The following is a 12,152-nucleotide window of genomic DNA, read 5'->3' as shown; positions in this document are numbered from 1 at the left end:
AGCTCAAACGGTATAATGCCTGTGAGAATAGAGCAGCTGAACGGTCTGTGAAGCTCAAACGGTATAGTGCCTGTGAGAATAGAGCGGCTGAACTGTCAGTGAAGCTCAAACGGTATAGTGCCTGTGAGAATAGAGCGGCTGAACGGTCTGTGAAGCTCAAACGGTATAGTGCCTGTGAGAATAGAGCGGCTGAACTGTCAGTGAAGCTCAAACGGTATAGTGCCTGTGAGAATAGAGCGGCAGAACTGTCTGTGAAGCTCAAACGGTATAGTGCCTGTGAGAATAGAGCGGCAGAACTGTCGTGAAGCTCAAACGGTATAGTGCCTGAGAGAATAGAGCGGCTGAACACTGTGAAGCTCAGAGGGGTTGCAGCGGAGCTAAAGGACTGGAGGGAGATCCGGGTGTCGCTCCTGGGGTTCGGTGCGGGTGTAAAGCCTGACCCACGCTGCCGTGCGTTCGCAGAGCTGTCCGGAGCGGAGATGGGGCAGTATGACATCCACACCCTCTCAGAGGCCCTGATGCAGTACCTGCAGGAGCTGCCCTCTCCCGTCGTCCTGCCCTCTGTCTACCCAGATCTGCAGGCGGCCGTCCTGCAGGGACCAGGTACACTCCCCTTTCCCCTCACAGCTGCCTGGCACTGCGCCTTCAAACAACTGCGCCTGCAAATGAGAAGGACTCGTGAGGGGAAGTTTATCTCTTAAGCAACTGAGCAGATGACTGAATCAATATTTGACAGTTAAGCAAGCTGCCCTTGACGTAAGGAGCCAGTCTGCCGTGCGGGAGTGTTTGAGCAGCTCTGTCTGAAAGCGGGCGGGGCCCTCACCTGTTTGAACGGCGGCGTCTGTCTCTCCCGTCTGCAGAAGCGGCGGGGGCGGAGGGCGGCGGGGGGCTGATGAAGGTGCTGGAGGCCCCCAGCGTCCCGCTGCAGCACCTGCTCGCCCTGCAGTACCTGCTCAGGCACCTGGACCGCGTGTGCCAGAGCTCGGAGAAGAACGGGCTGGACGCCCGCTCCCTGGCCGCCACCTTCGGCCCGCTGCTGCTCCGGCTCCCTGCGACCGGGTCAGTACCGCCTCGGGGCGATCACGATCCCCCCCTCCCCCCTGCCAAAGCATGGCCTGAAATCCTGAGGGCAGCCAGGAAAGCATAACACGGTGGACAGCACTGGGGCTCGTAAGATGTGGCTCATAATGCTGCAATATTTATTGAGTAATGCAGCTGTAGGATGTTTCTGGTTGGACGGGGGATCCTGAACATGCACTGATAGTTCAGTATAACAGTAGAGAGCTGCTATTATAGGAGTACAGTGCTCACTGTTCCTCTGTAATAATCTGTTTGCACGAACTGCCGTGTCCATGGGAGCTGCTGTGAGCACTCGGCCAAACACAGCTGGGGGTGGGGGGCGGGGCTGAGGCCGAGGGGAGGGGTCTCCGTCAGCAGAGCAGCAGCAGGGGCCAATAAAGGGGAAGGAGTATCGCTGCCAAATCCAGGGAAAGGGTCTGGCTCTGCCCTCGTGCAGGAATCTGTCCCTGGAAAAGCGCTGTAGAATCCCCCAAACCCCCCCCTCGCCCCCCTCGCCAAGCAGGACACCCCCGCCGCGCAGGGGCAAGTTCATGGGGGGAAAAACCCTGTAATAAGCGATGATAACTGCCGAGGGCAAACCTATGTGCTCCTGTCCGTCTCTCGGGGCGGTGTCTGCTATGTGCAGCGAGCTCCAGGAAATCGTCTGCACTCTTCGCTGTGTGTTTTGGCACGGCGAGATGCTGTTACTTGTCTGTGGTTTCCTTGAAAGAACAGCGTGTTCTGTCCAGCTGTCAGGCAAAGGTGTCAAAACTAAATGGGGAAAGAGGACTCGAAGACTATCCGCAACGGCTGTTATGATGCCTGTAACCGCCTGGGTATTGCACTTAAAATGCGATACGCCCCAAATAAAATTTGTCAAGGACCACACCCTTGTGCAGAGTTGTATTAAAGCCTTGCTGGCAGAATAGTACTAAAAAGGGATTAGATTTTTTTTATGTTGTATTTTAAAGGACTCTGAGTAAAATCCTTTAAGTTTACGATTATTTATGGTCATATAAATTGGTTAATCTGGTTAATGTCATTGAAACTCTCATTTTAGAGCGTTTCTCTGACGTGTCTCCCATTTGTGAAGCAGGCTGGAGGCGGATCCGGATCTCCCTGCGCTGGTGTTGGAGAGACTGCTCAAGGAGAGGAGCTGGGAGCAGGAGCTAACCCCCCCAGGTAAACACCCCCCCCCCCCCCCGCCAGCGCCATCCGGAGCTGTGCTCTCATCCAAAGGCTTTAAAAGATCTCATATGCTTTATACAAACGCTTGATGGTTTCTCAAATGCAATGCCCACCCGCTGCCATTTTGTGTGCGCAGCTCTTCCTCCCAAGCCCCCCAAAGCCAAAGCCCTGAGCAGCTCTGTCACCAACGGCAACAGCACAATCCTCAACGAATCCGAGTGGTACTGGGGTGACATCTCAAGGTAGGCCGCGCTCTCCGGAAACGACACCCGAGGAAATGGCGGACGCCGGTGAGGGCGCTGTCACGACTCCTTTGTCCTGCCTGTTCGTTTCAGGGAGGAGGTGAACGAGAAGATGAGAGACACGCCGGATGGCACGTTCCTCGTCCGCGACGCGTCCAGCAAAGTGCAGGGAGAGCACACGCTGACCCTCAGGTGGGAATACGCTCGGCCGGCCTGTCCGCTTCGCGTCGGGGCAGAGCTGAGAGAGAGAGAGCAGGCCTGGTCTCGGTGGAGTGTGGAGTGTGAAGTGAGATTCCAGACGCAAGCTGGAAACGTCTTGCAGCATTTCCACTCCAACACGGCCGTCCCTGTGCTCAGACACGCAGGAAAGCTTTTCTTTTAACACCCATTTTGGAGCCAGATTTATATTTCATCAGATGGGCCTGCCTGCATTTTAAGTACACAGGGCTGTCCTGCAGTATTGTAAGGCAGTTCACGTACTTGTTAACTACTATGGTTTCTTTACTGATTTCTGAGAAATCAGCCCAGAGAATCAGACGGGGAGAATAAGTAGGTCCATAAGTCCATGTCACTGTCCACATTGCTTCGAGGACAAACTATCTTTCTTAATGATGTTTAAAGTTCTGGTGGATTAAAGGCATGTTTTGCAGGATATTTAGCTTTGCTTTGGGCCTGTGTTTACAATTAAGGAACTCTCCTCCTCAACTCTGCCCACTCACCTCCACCCATATTTTATGTCTGTTTTTATGTCATTTTTAGATCTTAGTTTTTTTAATAACTGTCACCATCGAGGAAAAGCAAATCATATCATTCAAAAGCCAGAGTAAATAAGGTTGACTCTGGCTTTTGAATGAGCCCTGTCAGCTTGTTGTTTTGCTTTGCTGTTCTTGTGCTTCTTCACCTCTTCCATTGGAGTAGCTAGCTAGCTAGCTACAAATGCTCCACTGAAACCTGATTCGACACCACAGACTCTGTAGCCACGCCCACCAGTGCATCAGAGATATGACTGACCATAGTTATTTTATAATATTTTCAAGGTAGAAATCGTGTATAATATGCCTTTAATAGTAGAGAGGAACGTCCTTGCTTGCAGGACAAATTGGTGGCTGCCCTACATTTCTGTGTTCATCAGAAGCATTTTTAGTTCTGTTGTTACTCACCAGCACTGTCATGCAATTTGTCCTTCACAGGAAAGGCGGAAACAACAAGCTGATCAAGATCTTCCACCGTGGGGGGAAGTACGGCTTCTCGGAGCCCCTTACCTTTGCCTCCGTTGTGGAGCTAATCAACCACTACCGCCATGAGTCCCTGGCACAGTACAACGCCAAGCTAGACACACGGCTGCTCTACCCCATCTCCAAATACCAACAGGTACGGCACGTACACAATGGTTTGTGATTTAGTGGCTATTAGTTAGTTGCACTTTTATTTATTTTTTATAGAAAGGCTGCCCAACCCTGTTCCTGGGGTTTTACTGTCCTGTAGGTTTTCTCTCCAGCCCTAACAAAGCACACCTCATTCAACAGCTATAGAGATCTTATTGAACTGCTAATTAGTACAATTAGGTGCGCCAAATTTGAGCTGAAATGAAAACCTATAGGATGGTAGATCTCCAGGAACACGGTTGGGTTGCCCTGCTTTAAAGGTTTGTACCAGCCTATGGTTAGTAGTGAGCTAAGATGAATGTTTTATATTGGAGAGTATCTTTGATTTGTGTGCCCCCAACTGCCATTAGTAATTGGTTAACCTTGTGTGGTGTTGAGGTTGTGGTTTAAACTCCCTTTGAGACACATCTATGTCTGGCACAAGATTTTCACAGTTCTAATGAGTGGACCGGAAGGATTCCCGGTGGAAACCGCAGGAAAGTGTGCTGGAGTGAGGCTCGACTATGTGGCTCTTGCATTCCACAGGACCAGGTGGTGAAGGAGGACAGCATCGAGGCGGTGGGAGAACAGCTGAAGGTCTACCATGAGCAGTACCAGGAGAAGAGCCGCGAGTATGACGTCCTGTACGAGGAGTACACCCGCACATCCCAGGTACGTTCACCCCTAAAGCCTGCAGTCTTCACGGGGTATCTGTTCAGACCGGGTAAAAAAACCTTTGTCCATCCCCCTCCGTCTCTCAGGACCTGCAGATGAAGCGCACTGCCATTGAGGCCTTCAACGAGACCATCAAGATCTTCGAAGAGCAGTGCGAGACACAGGAGCGCTACAGCAAGGAGTACATTGAGAAGTTCAACCGGGAGGGCAATGACAAGGAGATCCAGAGGTACATCAAAGAGCTTGGCACATGTACAATTTTGACCGCAACGTGCTAATTGGGTTTGCAGATGTACGAATGACCTCAGATTGGCTTAAATTTGTTGTCTCGCTCTCAGGATCAAAAGCAATTCTGAGAAGCTGAAGTCACGGGTCACAGAAATTCACGACAGCAAGAGGAAGCTGGAGCAGGACCTGAAGAAACAGGCGTCGGACAACCGCGAGATTGACAAGAAAATGAACAGCCTTAAACCCGACCTAATGCAGCTGAGGAAGCTTCGAGACCAATACCTGGTGTAAGCTAAACCCCCCCCCCTCCCCATGCCTGCAATACAGAGAGTCAGACTAGATTACTTACTGCAGCACATGTAGTTATTCTTGATTATGAACAGGTTAATATAATATCAATCAAGTCTCCACAAAGTTTAATTTCTTAGCAGATATAAGTAATCAAATACTCCTCTACTTTAGCTGGTGAGCTGAAGTTGGAGAATGAAAAATAATTTCCCATGGAACACCTCAGTATATATTCATATTAAGAGCATTGCGTGGGTCATATTGGTTGATGGTGTGAATATATTGTATTTGCAGATGGCTTACACAGAAGGGCACAAGGCAGAGGAAGATCAACGAGTGGCTGGGCATCAAGAACGACGTTGAAGAGTAAGTGTTGGATGAACTGATGAATGTGGGAGTGTTGAGTTCACCCCGTAGGAGTGTGCAAGTGCCGTATGTCAGAGTAAGGAGCCGCCACATTTGCTCTTTGCCTCCACTCAGTTACAGGAAAAGTCACAAAGAGGTTATTTGTTATGTAACGCTGTCACTGTTCCAGCTCCCTAGCTCTCGGCTCTTCTCATATCTTCGCTCTCTCCTTCCAGCTTGTACTCCTTGATGGACGAGGAGGAGGACACGGTGCACCACGACGAGCGCACCTGGTACGTGGGCGACATCAAACGTGGCCAGGCCGAGGAGCTGCTTCGGGGAAAGTGCGACGGCACCTTCCTCATCCGCGACAGCCAATCGCAGAAGGGTTCCTTTGCTTGCTCTGTGGTGTGAGTATCGTGTAACTTCCTTTCAGTGAAACAATTGATTCTTTCACGGCAGTTGAGATAGTGCAGTTAGACCTTTGTTTGTTTGCCGTTGTTTGGGATTCTGTCCAGCACAGGTTACAGTAGGCCACAAAGAGAGAGTGCAAAGTCTGTTGAATTCACAGGCTTATCTTGTGGTTCAGTTGCGGGAATTGTACCCGGTAAATGATACGTTTTGTAAGGCATTTTGTGAGCAGACCCTAAAGGCTTTTAAAATGGCCGACGTTTTTTTTTTTTTTCTCCACCAAAGGATTGAGTGTGTTGGCAGCTGTTCAATCTCTGTTCCCCCTGTGTTTTCGCATGTCTGCAGTGTGGACGGAGACATTAAGCACTGTGTGATCTACAAGACAGTCACAGGATATGGATTTGCAGAGCCCTACAACCTTTATGGAACTCTGAAAGACCTGGTCCTCCACTACAAGCACACCTCCCTGGTCCAACACAATGACTCCCTGAATGTAACTCTGGCCATCCCCGTGCTCAGTCAGAGATGAGCATCATGCTGTAAGCTAACCGAAGCTAACCTAAGCGACAAGGAAATAAGACACCAAACCGACCGTATCAATGAGCTTCTACATTTGACACAATAAAACAAGCATGTGACTGTCTAAACTCTGGACTCCAGAGGCTGAAGTTAGAAAGGCAACTGGGGGGAGTGAGTGTGACAGTAAAGGTTTAGAGTGCTTTGATGCTCAACCCTCTGCATTCCGGTCTTAGTCCCCATGAATCATATCAACAAGGATGTCTTTGCCAAAGCACCTAGCACGCATTATGTCAGAAGCAGCAAATTGACCTTGTTCTGGATTCTCCCATCACAAGAACAGTTGATCATCTGACTGCAGCAGGAGGTAGTTCTTTTGTGAAACCCTTTGAATGGAATGGCTAGAATCTTCAAAACCTGCCGCTTGGAGGAGAACCGTAGCCTGCCGGGCCTGAGTGAAGGTTGGAAAGGATTGGGCTAGAGCTTATCATGCTGAAAAGCTGCTGTGGTTATAGTTTTTCACTCTATTTGCTGGGATAGAGTCCTTTTCAGACTGGTTGTCCTGAGAGAAAAGGACAGTTGACTTCTTGTGACTCAAGTGTACGACTGACCAAGGAACACCTGGCAACTAAGCGGCTTGAGACACTAGGAAAGAACAACCATCTGAATTTTCTCACTCTCCTTTGAATTCTACTAATATTTTAGCCACAGATGTAGAACCTGCTGTTACACATAGTATTTTTATATTTCTTCTTCCACATTACTGTGCCTGTTCTCACATGGAACGGTCGTCTGGTAGAAGGTAGAACAAAAATCTTTTTTTTTTGGAAACTTTTACCCTCAATGTGACTTTGCAAACAGTGTCACCTAGAAATCATTTTCCTGTTTGCAGAAATTATTCTGAAACCATTCAATCTATTTTAGTTTTCCTCTCATTTCCTCTTTTTCTTATTGTTCTTGACACAAGCTGATGTACAGAGCTGTAGAGCGTATTTGTTTAAAGAAGATACTGTAGGCAGGTGTACCAATGAATCGGTTATCGACAGCTAATAGCTGTATGGGATTATCCTGCAAGTTTCCTTTTCGTTTTGTTTTCATTCTCCCTCTGAGAATTCTGCTGGAGGATGCGTGACATCAAGCTAATGCAAGCCAAATGAAGGACGTCTTCATGTAGCAAAAAGAACTGATCCTTTATGATAAGCTTGAATACAGTGGTATAAGATTTTTTTTAAGACTGCATGGATACTTTCCCTCAAAGATATTATGTACGCACTTCTTGCTACCAGTACTGTTAGTGTATATCTTGTATATGCACATAAGTAATAGTTAGAGCAGTAGATGTATTTACAAGGAGAAAAAAAATCCATGAGCTTCACTTTACGATTGTTATTTACGTGTTAGGTTCTCCTTAGGCAAAGTCCCTCAAGCTGCTGGTCAACAGCAGCATTTCAGATTGAAATCCAAAATCCAGCCAATCAAGACTTAAAATGGAGTACGTATGGTGCTTTAATTCTGTGGGTGCTTTTTGTTGGTGTTGTTTTTAGATTGGATTCATGTATTAATGCACCATGCCTTGTAGTTGAGTGTAGTGGTCAAATGACCTCAGTCACTGAGCTACTAACATCCTTGTCGACGTTCAAGTGTTTGTCATTCTCCAAAAAGCACAACCTATGAAATGGTAAGAGCGAAAGCTTAAAGAAAATGCATTATTGGAGGAGAAAAGGTGCATCTTTGTAATACTTTGAGAAAAGGTGCGACTCTGGCCTTTACAGAACCCTTAACTCGTATTTGAGCATGAAACGGAGGCTGGGAGTGTTCATGAAGCTAATGATTATGGGGTTTAAGGCCCGTTTCAGGCTACCTGGGCTGCGTGTGACCGGAGGGTCGCGGTAGCTATGACAGTGACCTGTAGCGTGTGCTCGGGCTTTGGTCTGAATGCCCAGCATGCAGTTGTTAGAAGTGCCTTCAGCCCTTTTTCTCTCAATCTTCCATCGTAATTTTTTTGCGTTTTCCCTTCATCAATGGAATGGTGCCACTGCGATTGCCCTGTCCTGATATTGATGCCAAGTGTCTTTTTTTTTTTTTTTTTTTTGTGAAACAGAACTGACAGATCGTTTCTTTGTAATAATTTACCTTCCTTGTGTTTGCCTTCACGCGTGTTAACTATGGAAGGTGTTGTCACATCTGATTGTGATTACTTTTTTTCTGTCTATCACCATAGATTTACTATTGAACTTTTTTTTGGGGGGGGGAGGGGGGGGGTGTAGGTAATTGGCTAGTTGTCAATTGAAAGTAATAAAGAATCTTGGGAGTAGTATTAGGGGAGGGGTGAAATATGAAAACCCAGAACACAGGAGAATGTAAAATTAGAACCCAAAATATATTTGACTCCAATAAAGAGCAGCCTTTTAATTAGTTTTCTGGGGCATGCATGCATTATTTCTGACAGTATTGGAAACTCCTTGGAAACATTAATCCACCTAATAATCCACATTTTATTAGTAGTCTTTTGGACCTAAACTGCCACGCTTTGTGAATGCACTATATTGTTTGATAAGTGTTTCTTAAAGTCTCTATATCATATCATATAGTTTCAATCAATATTACATTAATTTACAGTTATACTCACTGAGCTTTGTAAGGCCTGGACATGTAATCTATAAATCAATGCAAATCAGCAGTGCTGGACTGATTACTATGCTGTGATGGTTATTATGGGGATTCCATCTCGGTGTTCATGACATGTCTTAATGATTGGAAAACAACAGGAAATATGGAGTTTATTTCAGTTTAAAATGGGTATTAAGGCCCATATTGGAAAACACAACGTTGGTTTTCCGTCAGCTGATTTGCATCTGTGTAAAAAATGTTTGTATCTAATTGATGAGAAATTCTAGGAAACGGTATTAACAAATTAAGTGTTAACAAGTAAAGTGCGAAAGCGTCTGTTTTTGGGGAGGTCAGAATGGGGATAAATGTTTAGCATGGTTCGGTTTGATTTGATTGTGACCTTACATCCTGGAAGTGTTCCAGATTTCTTTCTTCAATGTTTTGGTGCTAGGTGTTGGGACTGATTTAATTTGTCAGTACATTGTGGTGCTGAAGCACAAATTTTTGGCATTGTTTTAAAATTACCCAGCTGAATGGGATCAAATGGGGGGGGGGGGGGGTTGCAGGAGCATTTTTGGCAGTAGCCAGAATAACAGCTGGCTTTTTGTGTTATCATACAAGTCAGTAGCACACTCTAGACTTTTATCTCAACATAGCTTTCAATGAAATCCAGCTTGTGTGCTCAAGAGGGGCTCTTCAGACAGGAAATCAAAATTCCTATTTTTTGAGATCATTTTGAGAACTGAGAAGCTAGCTTGCTTTCTTGCCATGTGCGATTGTATCGATTTTTAGATTGGGGGGGGGGGGTGCTGGACAACAAAGTTGTTTTAAAAAAAAAAATTGCACTTGATGTTTTGCATGCAATACAAAACTAACAAAAAAACTGTGCACACCAAGGCCAGAGGCCCTGTCTTTTGTAATGAGTGGGGCTTATGGAAGAACCGAAGATAGTCCCTGCCCACTGTGCATGCAGAAGCAGATTAGACAAGCTGTGGAAGACATGCTGTTTCACTTGAGAAACAGATGGATAAATAATAACCTGGAAGAAAAAGAAAAAAAAAACTGACATGTCACTTTACCATTTTCCATAGCTTTATTACGGCAGTTTGAGCGAGAGTGCGTGTGTGGGAGAGCGTGGAAAGCTGAGTTGAGGTGTTGCCAATGGTTTTTAAAAATAATAATAATAATAATAATAATGAATCTGCTGAATGCACTACAAAGACACATCTTCAGTGACCTGAAGGTTGGAGAGTGGTTTTTTCCTAAGATTGGGCTTGATTGTCTGATCAAGCTCAGTATTTTTGCTATGTTTAGATAAGGTACAGATTTCAAAGAAAGCTATAAATCTGAAACACTCCTAATGTAAAAAACAAAAAACAAAAACAGACCCTACATATAAATACAAGTACGGCATGAATAAAGAAAAAAAAATCATTTTATGGTGCCTGATTAAGTCTGTTTGAAACTGGCTTTTTAAAAAAGCCGTTAAATTTGTCTGTTTGTCTGTCCTTTTGTTTATTTGTTCTGTTAAACATGACAGATTCTATGAAATAAGCTAGCTTGAACTTTGTTTTCCTCCATTCAATTAGAACACATGTTTACGATTTCTAATTAACCAAATAGAGAAATTGTTTGAAAACCAATCTGTCAGCTTCTTCATTAGTTAACATAGAGAAAAACTGCAGTAGTTTTTGTTTTTTGATTTAAGTTCTTTTTTCCTCTTTTTAAACTTGAAGTTTTTAAGACCGCTCTGGTTTTAGTTTTTGTATTTGTGAAACAGTGCTCCCTTGATAAAATCTAATACATGGTGTTTCCAGAACAGTCCTTTCTATACAGCCAGACCTGCAGTGAGTCTGAGAAGGAAAAGATCAGAACCTACTTTGTGCTGAAAATTGCCCAGAAAAAGAAACTGATTTATGTTTTTTATCTGTTAAAGAAGTGCAATTTAAGAAGTCAGAATTTCTGCTGCGTATTCGGTACCTTTTCTGTCCTTGAATTTGTGCTCTGCAGACCTCCTTTTTGAAGGCTCCATACACTTTGGGTAGATCTGATTGCTATGCTTCGGCTAATATAAATGGCAATGAACTATATAGCTGAATGTGCCAAGTGACTTTCTGATTTTGTCATAAGAATGTTATGGTCCATGCTATCGCTTCTGATGAAGCAGTTTTGCTGTTTAAATTGAGATCTTGTGAACAGAAATAGTTTTTTTTATTTTAATTTTAATTAATGATCTTTTACTTCTCAGACTCTGAACCCAGAATCTGTTGGGTCTGCTCAGTTTCCTTTCAGCTACGCACTTGTATTTTCCTTTTGCTGTTTGCTTCAACTTGTGACATATTTCAGTGTTCAGTGTAAAAATGCACAATAAAACACCGTATGATTGACTCATTTTCAGCCTATTATGAAATTTTGCCTAAAAATGTTTAATCTAAACTGTTAACATCCTAAAGGATTTGGGCAGTTCTAAAACGAATTACAAGCAGCATCAGCCTTGGGAAAGATACAAGTGTATAAAGCAAGTCTGATTTTGCCACTGCAGAACAATGCTTTTTTTTTTTTTTTACCCTGATCAGTTAGTGGAAGTAGATTAAATTTTTTTTTTTTTTTGAGGGGCTCCTGTTCACGAAAGTGCAATTGAACACTTAAGAGAGGGAGCACTGTTAAACACCCAGTACAGATCTACTGGTGTGATGTGTGCACAATCCTTATGTACTTAAGATGATTATTTTTATTTTCATTCTGTCTCCAGTCTGTCCTCGGATGCAGCGTTTCTCAGTGTACAGCTTGCTCCAATGTGTTTGTCTTGGACTGGTACTTAAAAGTTTTGTATGGTACTTAAAAAATAAAACAACAAAAAAAGGGAATAAAAAGTGTTCTTCTTTACTTCGTAACCTAGGCCAACGGCACATTTTTGGCCCACGCAAATGAGATTTGCCTGATGGATCTGCTTGCTGCTCTGAACATCCACGTATGCTTTCTTTTGCGTTTAAAAAAAAGTTGTAAAAGGTCTCCCTCCTGTGGTTTTCGGGAAATATTACTTCTCTGATCGACACGTATAGATGTGCAACTTAAAACACTACTAATTTTCTCTGAAAATTATCCATAGACCCGTATTTCTGTCTGCCAATATTGCTTTCCGTTTAAATTTTTTTTAATTAAGTATGAATGAAACACAGACTTTTATATAGTTGAGCTGAACATAGACACACTTTACCCAGGATAT

The 12,152-nt window shown here is 44.5% G+C and overlaps 1 protein-coding gene across 2 annotated transcripts in view; it reads left to right on the top strand.

Annotated features, from left to right (window-relative positions):
- Positions 1–11,799, top strand: part of pik3r2 (phosphoinositide-3-kinase, regulatory subunit 2 (beta)) — a 37,372-nt gene extending 25,573 nt beyond the window's left edge. For both annotated transcript variants that reach the window (XM_064331476.1, XM_064331475.1), the window contains 12 exons: positions 463–603; positions 861–1,059; positions 2,156–2,241; positions 2,384–2,489; positions 2,583–2,681; positions 3,680–3,860; positions 4,400–4,525; positions 4,615–4,757; positions 4,867–5,043; positions 5,339–5,410; positions 5,626–5,799; positions 6,146–11,799. In XM_064331476.1, the coding sequence (XP_064187546.1) occupies positions 463–603; positions 861–1,059; positions 2,156–2,241; positions 2,384–2,489; positions 2,583–2,681; positions 3,680–3,860; positions 4,400–4,525; positions 4,615–4,757; positions 4,867–5,043; positions 5,339–5,410; positions 5,626–5,799; positions 6,146–6,329 (1,688 nt within the window). In that variant the 3' untranslated portion in view covers positions 6,330–11,799. The remainder of the gene's footprint in view (positions 1–462; positions 604–860; positions 1,060–2,155; positions 2,242–2,383; positions 2,490–2,582; positions 2,682–3,679; positions 3,861–4,399; positions 4,526–4,614; positions 4,758–4,866; positions 5,044–5,338; positions 5,411–5,625; positions 5,800–6,145) is intronic.
- Positions 11,800–12,152: the final 353 nt, after the last annotated feature.

Source organism: Anguilla rostrata, chromosome 4, assembly GCF_018555375.3.
Source record: "Anguilla rostrata isolate EN2019 chromosome 4, ASM1855537v3, whole genome shotgun sequence".
In the NCBI taxonomy this organism is placed as follows: domain Eukaryota; kingdom Metazoa; phylum Chordata; class Actinopteri; order Anguilliformes; family Anguillidae; genus Anguilla; species Anguilla rostrata.
This window is presented reverse-complemented; position numbering and strand designations above follow the sequence as displayed.